General features: G+C 47.5%; 2 protein-coding genes across 3 annotated transcripts in view; one reads left to right on the top strand and one right to left on the bottom strand.

The window, feature by feature from the left end:
• The window catches only part of ACSF2 (acyl-CoA synthetase family member 2), a 53,009-nt gene that overhangs the window by 12,131 nt on the left and 18,785 nt on the right, over window positions 1–22,093 (top strand). The window contains exons 2-10 of the mRNA XM_019542807.1: window positions 3,749–4,021; window positions 5,772–5,900; window positions 6,890–6,943; window positions 10,534–10,652; window positions 11,176–11,338; window positions 11,770–11,865; window positions 13,162–13,310; window positions 13,857–13,948; window positions 15,572–15,648. Coding sequence (XP_019398352.1) covers window positions 3,749–4,021; window positions 5,772–5,900; window positions 6,890–6,943; window positions 10,534–10,652; window positions 11,176–11,338; window positions 11,770–11,865; window positions 13,162–13,310; window positions 13,857–13,948; window positions 15,572–15,648 — 1,152 coding nt within the window. The remainder of the gene's footprint in view (window positions 1–3,748; window positions 4,022–5,771; window positions 5,901–6,889; window positions 6,944–10,533; window positions 10,653–11,175; window positions 11,339–11,769; window positions 11,866–13,161; window positions 13,311–13,856; window positions 13,949–15,571; window positions 15,649–22,093) is intronic.
• The window catches only part of CHAD (chondroadherin), an 11,622-nt gene continuing 6,667 nt past the window's right edge, over window positions 17,139–22,093 (bottom strand). The window contains exons 3-4 of one of the 2 annotated variants that reach the window (XM_019542488.1): window positions 21,567–21,712; window positions 17,139–18,132 (exon numbers count right to left, since the gene is read on the bottom strand). In XM_019542488.1, the coding sequence (XP_019398033.1) occupies window positions 21,571–21,712 (142 nt within the window). In that variant the 3' untranslated portion in view covers window positions 17,139–18,132; window positions 21,567–21,570. Of the gene's footprint in view, window positions 18,136–21,566; window positions 21,713–22,093 lie in introns of both variants that reach the window. The other variant, XM_019542487.1, reaches the window with a different exon arrangement.

Below are 22,093 nucleotides of genomic sequence, written 5' to 3'. Positions count from 1 at the left end.
TTGCATTCTTTCTCACCTAGCCCTGGCATCACCGTGGCCTTGGCAGAGCGCAATCGGAGCCTGATGTAATGAGTAACCGGGTAAATGGAAGGAGCGGGCAGCAGGGCATTGTCCAGTGGCACTGTGCTGCCTGCTGCCTTTCCTTCCAGAAAAGCGCACGGAGCCAATTCTGCCCTCTGTTCTTTGTGTGAAACCTGTCATCCGGAAAGCAGAGGCTTAGTTCGTGCCTCGTGGAGGTCAGAACGTGGCCCCGATGCTGTAGAATAGAAATCTGCTTGGCTCCCGTGTTTTCTTTTCTCATGTCAGGTGGACAGATCTTCGGCAACAAGTAGCACGGCCTTGCAGCAAGCTATGGACAAGGCAAATCTGAGCTCAGGCTGCTCCAGCTTTCCTCCTTCAAAGCAGGTCTCCCTAGAAATGCCGCCCTCCTGCTATTTTATGTTGACTCCGCACGTCAGGAGGTGTCGCAGGTTACTAAATCTACACACGACTTATCAGTCGCCTTCCTGCTTTCTTTGTAATTGAGGACTAGAGAGATTGGGATAGGGCAGGGTTGGTGGAGGTGGAACGGAGGAGTTGGGGTGGATGAAGGGAGCAAGAGCAGCCTGCAAGCCCTCTAGAGCTGGGCTGGCAGGCCCGGTAGGACTGATCTAGGGTGGGAGCTAGGGAGAAGAGCGGTGACCTGACTCAGGGGATCAGAGAGAGCTGTGGCTCAATGGGGGTATTGAAAATATTTCGGGTATTCAGCATTGTGGAATGAAAGGGTAAAAGTCATTTTAAAACACTTCCTCTCCTCCTCCAATTCCACCAACCAATACCAAAAAGAATCTGCTCAATACAGACCTCCTATGGAGGACATTGGTGGAATTGGAGCTTGCTCCATCCACTCCATGCATTGACCTGGTATTGCAGTGCTTCCAGGACTGGTGCAAAAAAACAGAAAAAAAAAAAAATCCTCTCCTCCTCCACAAATGCCTTTTGCAGCATTTCCTCTTAGCCTTGCTTTCAGGGGCCCTTTCAGGTGCTCTGCACAGCCCCTTCGCTGCCCTGGGTTCTCGGTCTCTCCCACAACACAGCCTCACAACCTGCGCTCCTCCCAAGGCTTCTCGGTATAACCAGGGGTGGGCAAGCAGGGCATGAGCCCTGGGCACTGATTTAGAAAGGCAGCACAGCCGTCAGCCACTGCCACAGGGCACAACATTGCTTGCTGCGCCTCTGGGGCTTCTTTTCCCCCCCCGTGTCCAATATGCTGACCTGTGGCTTGAGGCACCCTCCCCTTCCCTCCCGAAAACCTACTTCTCTAGCTCTGCCATCCCTCGCCGGTCTCCCTGGCACTGGCGGTTGCACTTTTGTTCTGCTGTTTCTGCCCTCGATGAGGCTTGGCCCGGGAGTTTCCAAGAGCTTGTCGAGTACCTTGTACACACTGACAGTGTTATATACACGGCCCATTATTGTGGAATTGTTTTTCTATTGCAACCTGTCATTGTTTGAACTTTTCCTCCCCCACACACTGCTTTTATTCTGGGCAATTAGAACCGCCTGTTCTTTAAATCCTCTTAGTAGTGAGATGCCAGTGCAGTTAACTGGCTTTATTTTAACCCTCTGTCTCTCACTTAACTGTCTTCTCACCTGTAATTTATCCCACATAGGGGGTCTCCTCCATACTCGTGGCTTTGATTCAATGTCTTCTGGGTGATTTCCGCCTTTTGTATGATCCACATTATTCAGGATTGGAATCTCTCCGCTTCGCACAGGAACCAACAGGGATCATTAGGTGCCCTGAGCATAGAGCACTATTTTCAATGTTGGCTTTTCATCAGATAAAATACCTCCAGCACTGGGGCCATTCAGACTCACACAGGATACCGCACAGTGCTCTGCCTTTCAGGCCAAGCAAGAAGAGCTGGGACTGTGTCGGTGTTGCTGGCCCTGCAGGGCACGTGTCCTCTGGCAGGAAGCGGATGCACCCGTAGGGCTTGGATGGGATTAAAGATGGCCATGGAGGCCCTCCTATGCTTCTGCATATATCATCAAAAATGGCCTCTTATTTCTTCCTGCTTGAGCTGCCCAAGGTCTGCTTTGCATTTCCCATTGAAATGCAAAGCATTTCCCATTGACTTCCATCAGAGTTGGACAATTTGCTAACTCTGAGATTCAGGCCCTTCATGTCTGAAGGCCCATCTTTAGACACAAAGGGCCTGAATTTCACTTAGCAAATTGCACAACTTGGATGCGGCTAAAACTGGTGGAGACATGAAACCAGTGGCCGCTTCTGGCCAGAGGAGCAGCGCTCACGGCTCGGGAAGACAGCTGATCCATGGTGTTTGCTAGAGGGAAGGCTGCCTCATCTCATGGAGGCCCATGTTACAGCAGACAAGGGCATCAATCCAAGGTGCCTTCATAGCCGCAGTAACTGTAATATCTGAGCATGTGTTGTAGCCTAGAAGGTACAGTGCTCATCCTGATGTATGCTTGCAAGAGGATGGGGAGAGGCAAGGACCTGTCCAGCATAACTATTGAGCGTATTCCCCTCGCTCTGGTTGATTTGGGCACTCGTGCTCAGTTCAGCTGTAGAGCACCCGTCTGGTCTTAGAGCGTCATTGTGGCAGGCTCCGGCGACACTGCCTCTTCTTTATTGAACAGTCCCTCTTCCTCTGTAGTTTGGCTTCTTGAGAGGCCCAGAGTGGAGAATAGCGGGTCACCCTTCACAGCATTGTAGCAGTCCCATGGCTACTAGCCCAGTGGCTTTCAACCTTTTTAGACTCAAGCACCCCTAGATAGGCTCCAGGCACCTCTGGATAGACTCAAGGCACTCCTTGGGAAATGCCAGCCCTTAGTTTTCACTCTTTTTTTGCCGACAGAAAAGCTTAGAGCAGTTTTTTTGCAGAGGACTTGGACCATAACTAATTATTTCTATTTGCAGCCTCTGGGTTTATCTTGCGAATCATTTATTGGAAATGTACCACTGCAAACACTGTGTGGGGCCCTGTAGCACCCTTGAAAGGATCTCAAGGCACCCTGGTTGAGAATCGGTGTGCTAGCCTGTGTTAACTTGGCTTGATTTCTGGTTATAAACACAAACTCAGCTGATGCAAATCGGCATTCCCCTACTCATGTTAATCCCCTCATTTGAGCTGAGGATGTGACTTTTTCTCTCGAGGAAAATCCCTTGCATCTGGGCTTTGTTTTTGCTTAGTACCCTGGCCACCTCATAGTGAAGCCTTGTTTCAAATGGCTTCTCGGACTGTCCATGTCATACCTTCCAGTTTTCTCCAGTAAAGATTGGAAACTTAACTCAAATTGGGATTTCTCAAACTAGGGTAGGCAGTGCACTTCTGGTGGCCACATAAAAGGAAGGAGTGAGAAAACAAAACAAAAAAAAAGGAAAGGGGGAATACAAATGCAGGGAAGAGAGGAGAGAGAAAAAATGAAGAACCCTACAATTTCTTGGGTGGTTGGAGGGGGAACCAAGATTGGTTATGACTTTGATTCTGTTATGGGTGATAATAGGATTTATGGTAATAGGAGCCCTCTACTTAGCACAGGTAGGATATTATGGTATGGAGGTGTTCTCATAATGCATCTGGATTATATCCAATAACTTACTCTTATAACTGGACCTCTGACCTGTTGGGACCAAGAATCTCGGGGGTTGTAAGTCCTTTGGATCTTACATTATAGTGCGGTGAAGGCAACCAGGATAGAAGATGGTCTCAAAGTGGGGGCAGCGTAGGATCCTGTCAGTTAGGTACAGCAAGGGAGACCCTGTCCACGTCCCTCTGCCTGTCTCTCGGCCACTCTTCACCCTTGTCTCTTCTTTTACAGTGCTCTGCACACACACGCGCCCCTTCCCAAGCCTGCAGCAGCCAACAGCTACGTCTGTGGGATCTTAAACATTCCACTTCTCACCAAAACTGTGGATCAGTGCCTGGAGGAGGCAGTCCACCAATTTCCAGATCGCGAAGCCGTGGTGTTTTGTCGAGAAGGGGTTCGGAAGACCTTTGCCCAGTTCAAACAGGATGTAAGCAGTTGGTGTGCTACGAACTCCAGTCCTGTAGCTCATCCCCCATGACCACGGGGAGTCATAGGATGCTGGCAGGAAAGCAGGCTCAGACAATCAGAAAGCCATTTCATCGTGGGGTTGAGCAGGACAGGGGGGAGTTGGGCTTGTTTTTTCTGGATCTTCAGCCCGGTCCTGAATAGATAGAAAACCCTACATATTGCCTCATTGCCTGACAAGGTGTTAGCCATGTTCATCCTATCTACCTGCACTGTAAGGAATGAAGTCAAAGGGAGGAGGCAAGCCATGCCAGAAGCATATGTTATACATGAAGCACTTTCCAGAACAAACTGCTGCTCCTACGAAATGTTTCCCCCTCTCTGATATTATTATGGGCCCAAGCCTGAAGGGTTTTTCATTGGGGTCTGATCTAATATTGTTCTACAGGTCCACGTTGCAGACTTGTGGCACTCAGCAGCACCCTGTCAAACACACTGCACAGCTCCCCAGGCTGGGCTGGATGCAGCATAGCCACAGCTGCAGAGCAGCGAGGACAGGCCAATTGACTCTGCCTTTCAGCATTGCTAAATCACCCATTCCCACCGCTCCACAGTCCCTGCCGCATGGCTTCCAACTGGGAGACCGTGCACAGGTGTTTGAGGGGTTGCTGGCGGGCAGGGTAAATTTGCAGTCTAGACAGCCATTTCAGCAGCCCGCAGCCTCGAGCTTCTCAATCTTTATGCAAGTAAAAAACTCATTGGAATGAGTGAGAGTTTTGCTGAATGAAGAGTGCAGGACTTAACTCCAGCTATAATAAGTGACACAAATGGGTACTTTGGATATATGATCAATACTCCACATGTAATTGGACAGCAAATTTCCACCATGTTTGCAATGTGATCTCTGGTTTGATGTATGAATATAAGCAACTGGACCCAAGGCATTCATATATTATGTTGCGTAGATTGGCTGGATGGTTGTTAAACTGCAGAGAGAAAAAAATTGTGAGCTCTGCTGAAAAAAGAATGGAAACCCTGTATTTACTTGCATGGAAGCTTCCTGTTTCTTAAACTGAGAAGAGGACAGAGAGATCTCACAAATAGCTGCCAAATCGAAACCCCAGTCATTTAAAATCAGAAAGTGTCTGGGAGGCCCCTGAAGATATTGGGCTGTGTATGTCCAACCCAAACTGAAATATGTTTATAATGATGCAAAATAGTAATTTAAATATAACAACTGGGCCCTGACACAAGTTGGCAGGGTTGGAAATCAAGTTAGATTGTTTTCATCATCTGAGTCTTTTCAGGAGCAAGCAGTAATTCATGTATGGTTTGAGTCCACCCCTCTAAGTGGGCCCACTATGTGCTTTGGACTATTGAAGTCATAGTTTCAGGGGCTGAAGAGGAATGAAGTGTTTTACAGGCCTTGTCTGTAATTTCACCCATAGGTGTTTGCTTATAGCAGATCCTACCTCCCTTTGTACACATGCTTCAAATTTGCTGCTTTTGTGCCTTCCATCACCCGTGAGTGGAGGCAGTTTGATTTCTGCATATGCATCATTTATAGTAATATGATAGTAATTAAGTAATAAACTGACAGTCTGTACAGGAGTGCTGCAGCATGTGCAGTCTCAGTTTCTTAAAATGGCTGCTAAAATGACATTATGCCCAAAGGATTTAATATGCCTTGATGTGGACTGTGAGCACCCCACCGTAAGGGGGCTTTTTCCCCATCTGACTGTGGAATACATTGCTTTTTTCATTTTTTGTAGGTGGACCAGGCATCAGCTGGGCTTCTGGCTCTTGGCCTCAAGAAAGGTGACCGACTGGGAATGTGGGGCCCCAACATGTATGAGTGGGTCCTAATGCAGTTTGCAACTGCTCAGGCAGGAATCATCCTGGTAAGGAGATTGTCTTTCATCTTGAGCTACCCGTACTTTTCACTTAGAGCAAAGAGGGGAGATGGGGGTGAAACCAGGAGCACAGGGATTTGAATAACTTAAATAAAATAATGCATCAAAGGAGCTGAAGTCACAGTCCCAACAAAGTCTATACAGCTGTTATCCTCACCCTGTTTTCTTGGGTAACTCAGGATGCCAAGCTACTGAGACACTAGCTTGCCCATGATGTACCTTACAATTAATGGTGGCATGAAAAAGCTGGAAACATCCTTAGATACAGCCCTGGTGGCCCAACCAAGCACTTGCTATTCAAATCCATCCTGAATTCATTCTGTGTCCCTAAAGAAAGGGACCACTCTAAATACATGTAACTATGCTGTCTGCCCCCATTGAGATTCAACCATCACATGATGGTATCACTTGCTGCTTTAACATATGGTTTGTCTTATTTAGACAATGATCTCCTCGGCTGGAAGTTTTGTACAGCATGCTGATATCATTCAAAATATATAGTATTGGGTAGAGTGAGTCAGTGGGCTCAACTGGCTGACTGCCAAATATATGAATTTGATAGTTCTGGTGGCCAGGCTGCATTTAGAGAGAGTTATAAGCTGTATGACGTATCCATCCTATTTGTTGTCCAGTAAGGAGTCTTAATTGCCCCTAGAATTTGGGATCACCATAATTTAGTGGACTGGGCAAATGCCTGGGAGTCAGGAAGCCTGGTTTCTACCCCTAACTTGGCCATATTTGTACGATGCTATATCACTTAGCTTTTGGGCCTCTGTAACACTAAAAATAAAGATCAGTTAGTTGTCTTCCCATGTTACCCTGAAATCTTTGGGATCAGCATCTCCTAGACTTGGTTTTCAAATAGAAGAAAGAAGCTGTGTCTTCTCCTCTTTTCTCTTGGAGCGTGTGGTGTAAAGGTGGAGTTTGAAGGCATCTTCAGAGCCTAGATTAATTCTCCCATCTCTTCCTCTTTGTAGGTGTCTGTGAATCCAGCCTATCAGGCCCAGGAGCTGGAGTTTGTGATCAGAAAGGTACTGTGGACCGCTTGCAACTAATGCCACTTACTTTTGAAATGGAAGTGTGTCAAAGGCTGAGGGTAACCATGGGAACAGCACTAGGAAACAAACTTCTGATTATGGCACTTGGGGAATTCAAGCAGTGGGAAGAAAGGCTGCTAAGAGGCTGATCTGCATGAACAGGGCTAGGGGGGTAGATGGAGGGAGTGCTGTTGTGCGGTGGTTGGGCAGGCAGAATGTGAACAGCTGGAATGAATTCCCTTCGTTCAATTATTGTTGTTCCCTGTGGTTACCTTCCCACCTCCGCCTGCCTGCGTTGGAGCCCTCTCTCTCTGCCAATGGTCATTTTTGCACTAGATGCTGAAGAAAACCCATGTAGGCACGAAGGGTTTGTTGCAGAGCTGCTTTTGTCTGAGAAGCAGTCCCCTCGGACTGCAAAGCATTAAGGGTGACAAACCCACTCGCTCAACAGGTGTGTGGTTAGCAAGCCTGATGAAGCAATGCTCTTCCTCGAGTCAATGCAACGACAGCCAAGCCTCATGATCCAACTGCAGCAAGTCCTCTTGATCTGCTGGGGGAGTAGGAGCAGCAGGCTTCAACCACTGACTCTTCCCTTGAGGTTTCCTAACTAGAAAAGCAATAACCTTGAACTTCTTTGGAAGCCTCTTTTAGTATGAACACAGCAGTGAGCTTCCCTTTTGGGAGGCTTGCTGAGCTTAAAGCTCAGTTGGAAGGACAGCATCAGTGAGGATCACAATGGTAAAACTCCCATTGGCTTCAGTGGGGTCAGGGTGACACTAGAGAGGAGAAAAGCCTCTTAAGTGCCAGCCTCCACAGTCCTGAGGAATTGCTCCATGTGGTGTTTCTTCTATAGCCACCTTTAGTTCCATTTGAATCTGTTTTGTGTTTTACTCCATCCACTCGTTGTGGCCATGGTTAGGCTGCCCTCATGCCTGCCTTCTTTTCAGAGCTGCTTTGGACTGTTTCCCAGGCTGTCTGTAACACCCCCCAGGATAACCAGGGGTGACTAAGCTGATCCAATTTCTTATCCCTGGTAACAAAGGATTAAGTCTATTCAACCTTCATTTTGGATCAAATTAATTCATCCAGGTTTACAGAGCCCCCTGCACTGGTCTGGCTTGTTTGGCTTTGCAATCAAAAGGATTAGTACAAGAAGACACAGCCAACGTGCCACCACCAGCTGCCCCCACGCCATGAGCACGTGGAAGTGGGGGATTTGGGGCAGCCAAAAAAGGACCTTCTCCCACAGCAGTGCTCCAACCTGATCTCCCCAAATCATCCTCCATATAAACCATTTACTTTCCTCTCACAACCTGGCTTCCATTTTCCCAGATTTAGCCATTTTCTGCTATGTTTTTCCTTGAAGTTTCTTTAGTCCATACATGAAGAAGAAGGATCAGATAGGGCATCTGCATGTTAGAGCTAAATTAAAGGTGGAGGGGTGCTCTGCTATCCCTAGATCTTGGGGTCTGAGATCTCTCTTTGCTGGGATCAGACAGCTGTCATGCTCCTGCCTTTCTTGCTTATGTTTTAGGTCCTGATCTAGCTCGAGCTAAGATTTCATTTCTGATCAGCTTTGGAGGAACAGTAGCGACTTCCTTTTCCTCCCCTGCAGATGTGCCTTTTGTTTTTATCTCAGCCTCTGCGGGTCAGATGCTGCTCTCATTTTCATTGCTGTAATTGTTTTGTTCCAGTTGTATCAAAATGAAATGTAATTTCCCATTTAGAAAAAATATTTTAATTTCGAAAAAAGAGTCAATATGTTTAAGGGGCTCCAAAAGCTTAGGAAACCTGAAAACAAAAGCAAGTTTGTTTGACCCCAAAATGAAATATTTGGGTTTCTACGTTTTGCTGAGAGAACTTAATTTTTTTCTTAATTTTGCGTTGTCCTGAACTGAAAACATTTAAATGGTTCTTTTTCCAGTTGATTGACCAAATGGACAAAAACACCAATCAAGTCAGCAATTCATGCTGCTCTAGTGACAGAGGCAGCAAGCAGCCTGGTATCAGTCAGCAGCACAGAATCTGTTCTGCTGTCTTGCTAACAAAAAGGAAACTGCAAGGGTTCAGCAAAATGCTCCAGGCCCGGAAACCCACAGCTGCACATGCAAATGAGCTGTCTGCTGGGTAGAGCCATGGAGCGTGCAGATGCAGCTATGCAGGTGCATTCTGACTTATGCACCAGGCTTCGACAGTGCAAGTGCAAGAGCTTGATTCACCTCTTTTAAGAGTAGTGCTGCTGGAACGAGTGAATAAAATCAGTGGAAGTGCTAGGAAAATCAAGCTGCTCTCTTTTCCACACTGATCAACTCAGTATTAAAGCTGGTTTCAACCCTGGCCTGGGCTCTCTCCATATCACCGTCACCTTGAGTGCCAGCAGGAGTTTCGGAAATGGAAGCTTCGTCTTCCATTCCTGGGTTGTATTAACAGGAATGTCACTTGTAAATCAAGGGAAGTAATTCTTCTGCTTTCTTCAGCACTGGTGAGACCTCCTCACTGTGCTCTGTTTTGGACCCACACTTCAAAAACAGTGTGGTCAGTTTGGAAAGTGTCCAGCACAGGGCTACAAACATGATTAGGGACCTGGGAGGCAAAACTTGTCAGCACAGGTTGAAAGAACAAGGGTGATTTAATCTGGTGAAGAGAAGACTGAGGAGGGATTTGATAACAGTCTTCAAATGCCTGCAGGGTGATTACAGAGAGGATGGAGATGGGCTTTGCTCTGTGGCTGCAGAGGACAGGACTAGAAGCAATGGCCTCAAGCTGCACCAGGAGAAATTTAGGTTGGAGGTTAGGAGGAAGTGCTTGACAATGAAGAGTGGTCCAGCACTGGAACAGGCACCTAGAGAAGCTGTGGATTCTCCATGCTTGGAAACTTTCAAAAGCAGGTTGGGCAGACACTTCTCTGGGATGGTTTAGTCAAGGAAGATCCTGGGGGCTGGAGTAGACAGCCTTGCGAGGTTCCTTCCGGCCCTACATTCCTATGATTCTATGTATAATGTACTAGTTACACATCCTAGGCCAACATAAGTGGGTGTTGTTCTACTAAAGTCAATGGAGTTGCATCTGCCTACACCAAACATCACATTAAATCTCATTGCAAGTGAGCACGTGCCTTGTGTCTCAGGGCTGCTGCTTTGATGAGCCACAAAAAAAATTGATCCCACTGTATGTCGTCCAGGATGGTGCAGGGGTCCCTCCCACAGGAGGAGTAGTGTTCCTTCCCTTTCTCTTTGCAAGAACCAGTTATTTTCCTGTCTGGTGACTTTCTAAGCCACTTTACAGCACAGCTTCTGGTAGGTCGATGCCAGCACAGTGTTAAAGCTCATTAAAGATGAGGTCTTTGTAACATACACTTGCTTGTAGACCAGCCAGCCTTGAAGAAAATCCATGTGTCATCATATTAAGGACCTAGCTTCTTGCATTTAGTTTCTCTGGGGCCATGAGGTTTTCCATCAGCAGTGGCTGCCAGTGCTGTGCCCTCTCCAGTGCCAGAGCCTACTCATTATTTCTTGGATAATATGAGTTTAGCTTAGCCTGACTTTTGACGGAGTCTCTCATTCCCTCTCCCTTTCCCCCTGCAGGTTGGCTGCAAGGCTTTGGTATTTCCCACTCAGTTTAAATCACAGAAATACTATGAGATCCTGAAGCAAGCTTGTCCTGAGCTAGAGAAATCCAGCCCAGGAGGAATAAAGAGCAAAAGGTAAGTAAGATGCACCAGAAATCCTCTCGGCAGCCCCACAGCCATGTTCTGCTTTACGTCCTCAGCCCTGCACAGTGATGGAGCTACTGAATAATCCCAAGGGGAAAAGGTCCCAAGCAAATTCTGTCTGTAGAATTCAGTACTCTGTGACATCCGTCACTGAGCTATCTGAATACCAAATAGACCCCAGACCACTGACTGATAATATTGGGCCCCTTTCTTTTCCCCACTTTGAAGTCAGCCACCAATCATACAGTTTCTTCCCTATGAAATAAAGGAAACTCTCATTTAGACTGAGCTGAGCCATGGATATGGGATCCCAGTTTTGTCACACACAGCTCCTCTTTTATAATCTGCATTCCAGACTTGCTAAATAGAAGGGTTATCTCACTATCCCCTCTGACCCTCTTAGCAAACTTCATCCTGTGTCAAGAGAGATGGTAAGGTCCTTCCTAGGAGTGTACCTTTGATAACCCACAGGTATCAAGCAATCCATTCTTCTGCCTGTTTTTATTTGTGCCAGGCTCCCTGATCTATCAATTGTCATCACCTTGGACTCCAAGCTGCCGGGCACATTCCAGATGAGCGAAATGATGCAGGCTGCAGAAAGCAGCCATGTGAAGCAGCTGAGAGACATCCAGCAGACTCTGTCCTATAATGAGCCCATCAACATCCAGTTCACTTCGGTAGGTGCCTCGCACTGCTCTGCCCTGCAGCTGGCACCCAACACCCTGGTCCTTGTGAATGGCACCAGACTTGTGGGCATGCTAAGCACAGAGGGTGAACGCTGTTCTTCACCCCTTCGGAGTAAGATTGAGAAGATAATTTAAGATTTTCCCCTTTCCTTTTCCAGTCCCATAGCTCAGCACTTCTTAGGGTTTGACAGCAAAGCTTATCAGCTAAATCATTACACTCTGATCTCTGCTATAGTTAACGTATTTTGATTTCACTTTACAACTGTGGTGCTTTCCATTCAGATACCACCATGTCTGGATGGAGAATAAAGGGCCAGATAGCTGCGAAAATCTCTAAGTTGGGGCATCCCCACAAAGAACCTTTTCACCTCATACTCTGAAAGAGTTGTAGAAAGAATCTCATAATGCTCTCTGTCTTCCAGGGTACAACAGGAAGCCCTAAAGGGGCCACTCTCTCCCATTACAACATTGTGAATAATGCAAACCTGATTGGAATGAGACTAGGAGTCTCTAAGTCGGTGAGTCTTCTGGATGGATGCATAGGTTGGGGATGGGTGCTGCTTGTGCCGAAGTGGGACTGAACTCACGGAAAAGGTAGACCTCTGACCAGCAAAAGGGGGTCTTTCGCTCCAAGTTGGGTGTTAGGGATGGTGAGAGAATGCTTTAAGGGGAGCCCCAATCACTGAGGATGGAGGAGGGGTATGCCTTTGGATGGCAGCAGGAAGCACCTTCACAAGACTGGGCTTAATGCACCTTAGCCATTCAGTCTTCAGGTAGCAGTCCTCAGCTCATTAGATCTGGCACCCATCTCTTGCACTCGTATCCTGTAGATCAGTGATTCTCAACCTTGTTAGACCCAAAGAAACCCTCATTAGAGTCAAGATGCCCCTTGGAAAATGCCAGCTTTCAGCTTTCACTCCTTTTGTGATCACAGGAAAATAATAGGGCTTTCCTTCTACTGTAGAGAGCTCAGAGCACTGCAGGTCAGAGTGCTTTTGACACTGGATTCCTATTTGAAATTTCTAGGTTTATCTTGTGAACCATATGTAAATGTTTGTGCATCTTGCAACACCCTAAAAAAGATCTCACAGCACCGTGGGACGCTATAGCACCCTGGATGAGAATGGCTGTTGCAGTACAGCTGATTCTGAAAGTTTCCTTGGAATGTATCCGCCACCCTCAAGTTAATAAGTTTGGAAAAATGACTATTTAAACACATTTTCTTTTGGAAAAATATTTGAATATGTTGGGTTTTTGGTTGATTGGTTGGTTGGTTTCATTTTTGGACCATTTTAGTTTCAGAAAATTAGGGAATTTTTTTTGCAATTTTACTTCAAAGTTTATTTAATGAGATCTTTCCATTTACTTTCCTTTTATTTCATCTCACCTTAGAAACGCTTACTACTGACATTGTAGTATAACAGCATGGTTGATTGTAATCACACAAATGGGGAAGACTTGGATCTGGGAAAAGAAGAGTATTTACTTCCCTAAATTATTTAAAAAATAAAAAGATCAGTGCCATAGTTGAGGTTTTCTATTATATTCTGCTAGGGTATTTGTAGTTGTTACTCTGTTGTTACTAGCATGTCATGAAATAATGTAAAAATAATTGTAAAGCAATAAACCCCAGCAAATAACCAAGGTTTTCTGCAGTCTGTTCCAGACATTTGCAGAGGCATAGAAAGGCCATGCTTCAGCCAGCTCTAGAGATGTGTGGTTTAGAGAGAGGTGCCCATGTGCTCCTTGATGTGAGATGATTCAGACCCTGAGCAGGTCTTATCTCCTCACTGCTTTGTTTGACTTGATCCCAGGACTCCCGGCTTGTCCTCCCTGTCCCACTCTACCACTGCCTGGGGTCGGTTGCAGGGTCCATGGTGATGGCTGTGCATGGCCCCACTGCCGTCTTCTCATCTCCAAGTTTTGAGGGGAAAGCAGCGTTGGAGGTGGTGACTCGAGAGAAGTGAGAACCGGTTTGCATGTTCTAGTTACAAGGCAGCTCCACGGTCTTTGCCTGTTGCCTCAGCTTTGCTGGCAGGCAGCCCCAGCTCCTGGCCTTTCTCTTCCCCGCTCCCCTTGACTCCTGCTGAATCACGTTCTCTCCTTCTCTTCCCCGAGTTCTGTCTCGGCTGCACTTGGGTTTATGATATCTCTGTCTCAGTCACAAGCATACGGTGATTCCCCCGGTCCTAGCTGCCTTGGCTGGAAGGTGTGCCACTGCCGTGCAATTAGTGAGTGGGATTGGGTCTTTGTGTATAACCAGCTGCCCTTTCTCTCTAGCCCTAGCTGCACCCCAGAAATGGCTGCATTTCGAGGGTGCTACTCCTGGGTAGCTGTAAAGTGGAAGCACTGCTGCTGCCTAAATGTAAAATCAAGTCATTAATCCAATAACCCCAAGTTTGCACTGCTCTCCAAAGCTTCACGCAGGGGTGGTGGGGAGCAGGGTGCTGGGTCCATACTGCAGCGGGCTGTAACAGCAGCTTTGTTTTTTCTCTCCCCTCCTTTGAAGATGCTCCTATTTACATGGCACTCCAACCATGTTTATAGATATGCTTGCCCAGCCCGACTTCGACAGCTACAACCTCTCGACACTCCGGGGGGGTAAGTATAGGTGCTCAAATGGCAACAGCAAAACCCATGCTGAATTTCCTCTAAGAAGGAAGCTGGACAGTCATTAAGAGGGCTCCTGGTTTAGTGGTGTTTTACTTTAATCATGGAAAAATTATTTCATTTTAGTCAGTATAGGGGTGTTTAATTTTAATTACAGAAAAAATGTGGATTTTGAGTGATGTTTTTTAATCCAAAAATTGGGGGGGTATTGGCCAGAGAAACCACGATCCCTGGTCATTAGTTGGGGTGTCCAGGAAAATTGCTGTTGAGGAGGAAAGATTCATGTTGCTTGTTCTTTCTGTTTCACTGTTAAATTTGAGGCCTGACATTAGAGCTTTCCTTATGATTTCCGTATCTCTAGCACCCTTTCTCCTTTACTCAGAGCAGTTTCCCAACAGGTTGAAAGAGGTACCCAGCTGTTTTGTCTGTTGGAAACAGCAAGTGGACGCTGTATGCTGGGACCAGGCCCATTGACTTCCATACCAGTATCCACCAACATGTGGCAGTACATGCCTGGCATACTGTACTTAGTATATGTTCCTTAAGACAAAAAGAGCAGTTGTGTGATGGGCAGTGAATTTATTCAATTTACCAGAGCTATATTTTCATGCCTGTTTAAAACCACAGATAGAAAATGTGCAGTACTCCCGAGTTTCCTTTTTCTGTTGTATAAAAAAGCACCCCAAATCTCTGTGGAGTGTGCCTGCCCTTTGTGGGTAACAGTTGTACCTGGAGACTCTGGTGACGTCTGCATTAGAAGGACGTGGACAGGGCTTTTAGCTGAGAGTGGGCCTGTTTCTCCAAGTCCATTAAATACACAGACGATTCATCTTGTCCCATGAGCTTGAGCATGAAGGTTGCACGCCAGCCTTGATTAGAGCTATTTCAACTGGTAAGAGAGTCACCTTTCCTCTCCCACTGGAGAGGGACAAGGTTAGGATAAAAACTCCTTGACGGGTGGGGCAGTATCTGGAAGTGTCCCCCTTCAAGGAGTGTGTGTTCCTGGGCTGTTACTTTGTATTTACAAAGCTTCAACCTTGTGTGAACTTGTGCTGAAATCTTTTCTTTTCTTTCCTAATGCAGTGGTGTCCAACCTTTCTGGCCCCAGGGGTCTGGGGAGTGGGTGCAGCTGTTCCACAGGCTAGATTGAACTAGTGTGCAGAGCGGGTCTGTGGCCCGATCCAGCACTTGGGGCTATGTCATCTAGCTCATGGGGCTCCCCAGAGGCATAGCAGGGCAGGGCACTCACCTCCTCCCCCCAGGTATGCCACCAGGGCTCCCCACATGTCTAGGATTTTGGCAGTGGGGGAGTAGTGGCAGTGTTAATTGCCACAGCTGACCCATGGGTCAGATAACGTTTCTCCATAGGCTGTGATTGGAGCACCTATGTCCTACCATATAAACTGTGTTACCTCTTTAGCTCCTCCAAGCAAATGACCAGCTCTTAGTGTCATGTTTGGGCTCTGCTTCTAAATGAATTAGTATCCATGTTCGTGGAAGTGCTAAACCTTGTGAGCAGGAACTGGTGCACTGAGATGGAAAACCCTTTGAGTGAGATGGTCTGGGCAAGAAGAGTCTCCAAGGCAGTCATCTTTCCCCCCACCCTCCTTTCAGGAATCATCGCCGGGTCCCCAGTGCCTCCTGAGGTCATGAGGAAGATTATAACCAAGATGAACATGAAAGAAGTCGTGGTGAGTCAACCTGTGGGTCACTGGCATCCTTCCCTTGAGTGGGATGTTGAGCAAGTACAAGTCAACATAGTAGTGGACCGAAACCTCCTTGAGCTAACGCAGCTGCATGTGATCGGGGGCAGAGGGCCCATGAGTTTCCAGTCTTGTGCAGGGGGTACAAGGTTGGGCTGGGGATGATTGAAGGACCCCAGCTTGGGATCCTATGACCCCAGCTGACTTCCTGCCCTTTGGGCAGGGGGCTGGACTCGCTGATCTCCCGAGGTCCCTTCCAGCCCTAATGTCTATGAAATCTATGAAATCTATGAAATCTAAGGTCTGGGCAGGCTGGGGAGGAACATGGGAAACTGTATAGACTCAGCTACTTGCTAAATGATAAGAGGCTTGGGGGGTAAGGCTGGTGAAAAGGGGGGAGCTTTATGCAGGGGGCAAGACTTGCCTTGCACCCGGAGATTCCTTTTTTTGTTTCTGAGTGGTAGTAAACTGTTCTGTTTCCCTGTTTTGCATGCTTCAAGGATAAGTGCTGTGGACGAGGCCTTGCTGACTCAAACATGTATGTGTATGCTTGTTTGTCCTGTTGTTTCTTGGATTGCACTCATTCGGTCTCTAGCCCGATAAATAGTCACACCCTGAACCATCAGGGCAGTCGGATCCAGCTGCCCCTTTGTATTCGTAACCGAGCAGGCAGGCTTCTCCATCAGTAAGCACCCATGTGCACCCACACCCCTGTCCATGAACACCCGGTGAAGCTATCCACATTGAGGGAGTCCCTAGGAGTGACTGATTTTGCAGCTTCTTGGGGTGAGCGGGGCACTGTCTCATCTTGGTTAGTCAGCTCCGGAGGATGCCCCAAAATCCTATTCTTTGGAGAAACTCATTTGGGATAACTCAGATGGGTGAGGGAGTCTGTTCTGTTTTACATGAAAGGCAGTTATTCTACCTCTGCGCCAGGTTTCTTGTGAAGGCTGAGGAAACGGGTTGTGGTGACAGGAAAACACGTCAGGTCGGGAGTCAGATTTCTCCTGTTATTGCTGGCAGTGCCAGTAGAACTCGCCAGTACCAGCAGTTTTATAGGGATGGGTGTATGCTCTGAACTGAATGGCACCGAGGGATTGGGAACATAGGGCAGCAGGCTGGAATGGGGTGGTGCCTTGAGAGCCTTTTTCCCGTGAAGCTCTTAGGACTCAGCTTCGAACCTTGTGCCTTGGCATAACTCCATGAACTGCTATCAGGTAGCAGCTGCTGATTTTATAGCAAGCCTGAGCTGAGCCCCGCACATGTATTCAGCCATTATGACCAGTTGGCCACTATTCTGCGAGTGACTCAGTTATCTCTGTACCACAACAGGAATAATGATAAAACCCTTCTTTCCAAATTGTCTTTGACCTCTCTTAGCTTGTAGGGTAAGAGGAGTTAAGTCCTGAGTTCGTTTGGGCGTTTGAACCCTTAAACCATTTCTGGCATAAATCTCAAGAAGACACGGGGAGAGCAGCTGAATTCATCTTTGCAGCAAGAGCTTTATACAGAAGATGTACATAAGAAAATATACATTTTTTTTCTATATAGAAGTAAGAGGAGGGTTTTTTTTATCCCCTTAAAGGTCATTTACACTCAGTTACAGAGGAATAAATATATATATATATTTATATAAATCTTTAGGATAAAAAATGCAGTTAAGTTGAAACTGTGGTGCTGTAAAATCCAGGACGATAAACCACAGTCATCTTTCTGCCTCTCACTGGGTTCTCTGGGTTTGGGGGAGGCAAAGGAGGAGGAAGGTAGAGCCGGGTCACTCCCTAGATACAGGGCAACGTAATGCATACCTTGCCTCTTGCTTGGGAGGGGCAAGAAGTGAATTGAGCCTCCAAACTATTTCAGTGTTGGGGGTTCCCCAACATCGTCCCACTAACAGACGTCAGGCCTGACCCGGAGAGAGAGATTGCCTCCTTTTGGAATGACAGGGAAGCTCCCTCTCTGCATCCATGGACTCTTGGACATGGCTTTCCCTATGGTCCTCAGCCCTGACCCGCAGGGATCGACTCCTCAGGTGGGAGGAGGATTCTGTCTGCAAGAGTCGAGATAGGATTTCCTGCTGGGAAAGACGGGGAGAAACCCTTGTGTCTTTCCATTTGTGTCCACCCCACTGGAAGGAGAGAGATGGGGGCAATCAGGGCCACTGGTTACATCATTGTCTGTGGGCAGATGACTGTGCTTTACTGGCAGGATCTAGGTTAGCTTGTCTTAGCATGGTCATGCATAGTTTTAGTTTAAAATGACTCTTTAAAAATACATAATGTCAGAAAAGATTGAAAAGATGTACTCCATCCTGCAGTCTGCAGAGAAGCGGGGACTCTGAGAAGGCTGGAGATGTTTTGGATACATCAGAAATATTTCCTGATAGGTGGAAGCTGAAGGATGGACTTGGAAGGAGTCAGTAGTTTTGTGATTGGTTGAAGTGGGCAGTCACCAGGACTAGCCGTGTGGGGCCTACTGAGAAAAAAGAAAACAAATTGGCATGGTTAAAGGGTCTTCAAGTAGATTAAGGTGCCTCAAGGCTCTTTAATGGTCTTTAAATGAAGTGCTCCAAGTCAAGAGATGTATTGGCTTCTCTTGCAGAGATCCTACCACCACTGCTCCTGCTGGAATTGAGGCCGAGGAATTCTGGTGCTGACTTTTCCACTAACTTGCTTCTTAATTCTTAAGAAACTCACCCAAACTATTCAAACTCTGCTGCCTTAACAGCAGCTGCCTAAAACCTGTATTTTCCAGCACAACAAATGATTTTTGGTGCCCAAGTTGAGACATTTCAAAGCAGCCTGTTTGCCTTGACTGTGTTAAACACCCTCTCCAGCTGAAAACCAGGCCCCTTAATCATCCCCAGCCCAACCTTGTACCCTCTGCACAAGACTGGAAAGCCCATGGGCTGCTGCTCTCCTTGTCCATGCTTCATCTGCTGCTTGGTTCTGACTGCTTGAGGGCCAGATCTGAACCCCTTCCATTAATCTGGGTTTGGGTCAGGCTCTTGATAAGGTCCTGGAAGGGATAGCTCCTCTGCTTCTTGGTTGCATAATGGGCTGTGGGCCTATGGGGCTCCATGTCAGCAACACTCATCTCAATCCTCTCTAACAGAATGGGATAAGGAGCAGCTCCTGAAGCCCACTTGCAGGCATGGTTCCTTTCTAGACAGGGACATGGACAACAAGATGGAGAAAGCAAAGTGCATGGCCGTAGTGCCTTGGAGATGCCAGATCCTCTACCTCTTAGGGTAATGTTATTTCTGCTGGCCTAATGGAAATCTTGATAGATTATAGATGGAGATCCCAGCCGTTCCATACAGAGAGGGTAAACTTCCACACTAGAGATGGAAATGTTATTTTTCTTAACCACAATGATTATTTTATGAAGACTCCAGTCCCTTCTCAGCTTTCTACCCTTCCTAACCAATTGCCCTCCCCAGTAACAAAATACTGTTGATGATAATGCTCTGCTTTTCTAGAGCACCTTCCCTTCAAGGATCTCTGTCGCACTTAGAAACATTGGTGAACTGCTTCTCACAACTGGCAAGGTGAAGCACTTATTCCCATTTTACAGGTGGGAAAACGAAACACTTTTGAGTGCGAGTGCCCACAGCTACACATATACTTGGATGCCTTTGCCTGGATTTAGGTGGCATGCTCTTTTGAAAAATGGATTTCTGTAGCTTCCTCTGATCTCACTGGAGTCATGGGTACACAGGGTCTCTGAAAGTCAGAACACTTAGTGAGATATACAGGGATGCTAATTTAGAGGCAATATCTTTTTAAGAGTGGCTAGTGATTTTTATATGCTAAATGATTTCCAGTCTTGTGCAGGGGGTGCAAGGTTGGGCTGGGGATGATTGAAGGTCTAGGCAGGCTGGGGAGGAACATGGGAAGCTGTATAGACTCAGCTGCTTGCTAAATGATAAGAGGTTTGGGGGGTAAGGCTGGTGAAAAGCGGGGAGCTTTATATGCAGGGGGCAAGACTTGCCTTGCACCCGGAGATTCCTTTTTTTGTTTCTGAGTGGTAGTAAACTGTTAATGGAGGGGGTTCAGATCTGGCCCTCAAGCAGACAGAATCAAGCAGCAGATGAAGCATGGACAAGGAGAGCGGCAGCACCGGTGAGGCTCTTGCTTCTGTGCATCCTTAAGAGTCTCTGCATCTGGCAGTCCTCAGCCGTGTGGAATGTGGCTCCGCGAGGCAGTTGCATATTCAGTGTCTGGCCTGAGAGGCTCAATAGGCTCTTTGCTTAGAGGCAAGTCAGCCCTGCTTTCTGTATCACCTTCCCCTTTTCTCCTCTCTGCCCTGGCATTCCTGCTTCCTGCCTGGAGTTTTAGATTCAAAAAGTTTGTTGCCTCAACCCTCCCTTCCCTGGGACTCAGCTCTGGCTTGAGGACACTACGTTCCAAGGCAAAGATCTTATTTTGAAATAAATTCATGCATTTGAGGTAAATCTATAGCTTGTTGGAAGGTGCTGGATTGGCAGGTCTGGAGAGCGAGGGCTTCTGTTTTGTTATAGGCCGAAGAGGCATTGTTCCAACTTTCCCAGCTGTCCCCTGCTGATGTGTTTTTAAACCAGACCTGAGGGATTTTTGCCAGCACATGAGATTAGCCCAAGCTCCACGGCCTCCTTTTTGTGCTGAGACCACCAGCTCCCTTAGAAACGACATGGTGGTTACCAGCTTATTTCACACAAACCCTGAACTGTGGGGTGGCAGTGACTGGCCAGATTTGACTGAGAGGCAAAAGGCTGAATATCTCATCCCTCATTCTCTGATCTCTCCAGTCCCTTCAGAAATATCTTTTAAACAGATACTTTTGAAACTTCAGTAAATGAAAGCCTTGTGGTCCCAAACCAGGAAGAAACCGTGGGCCAAATTATTGCTGTTTTAATTAACTCCATTATTTGCACAGGGCCTATAGCAGAGAAGTACTAGACCTGATACTTAATAGAGGGCACAGATAGAAGTTACATTTGTCGCGTGATCAGCCAGCCCCTTGAAAGTGCTCCACAGCTGTGCCCTAACAGAAGTGCATGGTTGTAGAGTATTTTAAAAGTCCCCCATCATGTGACAAATTAAGCCTTATGATATGAGGGTTCAAGTGAAGGTGCTCCAAAGCAGAGTGCCTTCATTAACTTCCGTCTGCTTGTGTGGCTGGACTAGTGCAACCCATCCCTGCCCCCTGGTGCTGTCTACAATGGGATGGAGGGGGAAGGGAACTCAGGATGGGGTCTACCCAGCCTGCACGTTGGGGCAGGGAAGAGCAGGTGGATTGGAGCTTCCTGCCACCTGGGGCTCCAATCAACCTGCCTCCACTCTAGGCCCAGCCTGAGCTCCTTCCCCTCCCTGCTCCTCTTCTCCCATTGTGTAGGCACCACTGGAGCTGGGAGTGGGTGGCCAGGGCTAGGGGAGAGAAACTGCAGACGCGCAGCTCCTTGGCTGGATCAGCTCCAAAGCAGAGCTCAATTCCCCCACCCTCCTGACCCAACAGCGAATGTCTGTTTGATTGGGAGGGTTGGTGTAACTCATGGCGCTTTCAGTGAAGCGCCATGAGTTAGACCAGGGAGCTACACGTCTGTCAGCCCCCAGGCATTTTACTCTTGCTTGCCTTCTGTGGCCTGGCCTTAAATCTGGGTTTGTTTCACTGAGCTGACTTCATTGCAGCTGCTCTAGCCTCAGTCCCCTGCACTAGGAAGCTGTGGTGCCATCCACTGTTGGCCAGGAAACAGAGACTTTCAAATGTAGATCTCCGCAAATAAATGGATGAATTGTTTTGGGCTCAGACCTTAGTATCAGTGAAAACAAAAGTCTCATTGACTTGGCTGGCACCAAGATCTGTTTGAAGTTGGCAAGAAAAGAGACAAGGCCAGAGGTTATTTGCTGGGTGTGGTTGGCTCTTACCTGTTTAATGGCGACTTCCTTTCTTGGACCGCTTGGTAGGGAGCTTGCAGCTGCGGAGGACGGCAGCGTCTCTGATCTGCTGTCCTCGGTACTGAGCTGGTGAGGAGCAGGCCCCATCAGGGCGGTTGCGGCTGGCCTTCAACCACCTAGAGAAGGACAAATGAAAGCCCCCCACCACCACCTCAAGTTTCAGAAGGGCATGAATGGCCAGTCACTTGGTCAAAGGTTCCAGGGAAACTGGTAACCAGATTAATGCAAGGTATTGGCGTGGGGCTTGTCTCCTTTGGCACAGCTGACCAATACTGTTCCCCATACTTGGTCAGCCAGAGCCAGCTAAAACTCACTGAGACCTTCCCCCGGCCAGATGGATGGGAGCCATGTAGCTCTGACCAGGACTTGGGCAATGAGACTGAGTAGGAGAAATGCATCCACAGATGCATCTCGAGTAGGTCCAGGGAGGTGATCCTCCCCCTCTATGCGGCACTGGTCAGGCCGCAGCTGGAGTACTGCGTCCAGTTCTGGGCGCC

The sequence above is a fragment of the Crocodylus porosus genome, unplaced genomic scaffold (genome assembly GCF_001723895.1).
Source record: "Crocodylus porosus isolate Cpor-Errol unplaced genomic scaffold, CroPor_comp1, whole genome shotgun sequence".
NCBI classification, from domain to species: domain Eukaryota; kingdom Metazoa; phylum Chordata; order Crocodylia; family Crocodylidae; genus Crocodylus; species Crocodylus porosus.
Note: the sequence above shows the minus strand (reverse complement) of the source record. Positions and strands in the feature narration are given on the sequence as shown.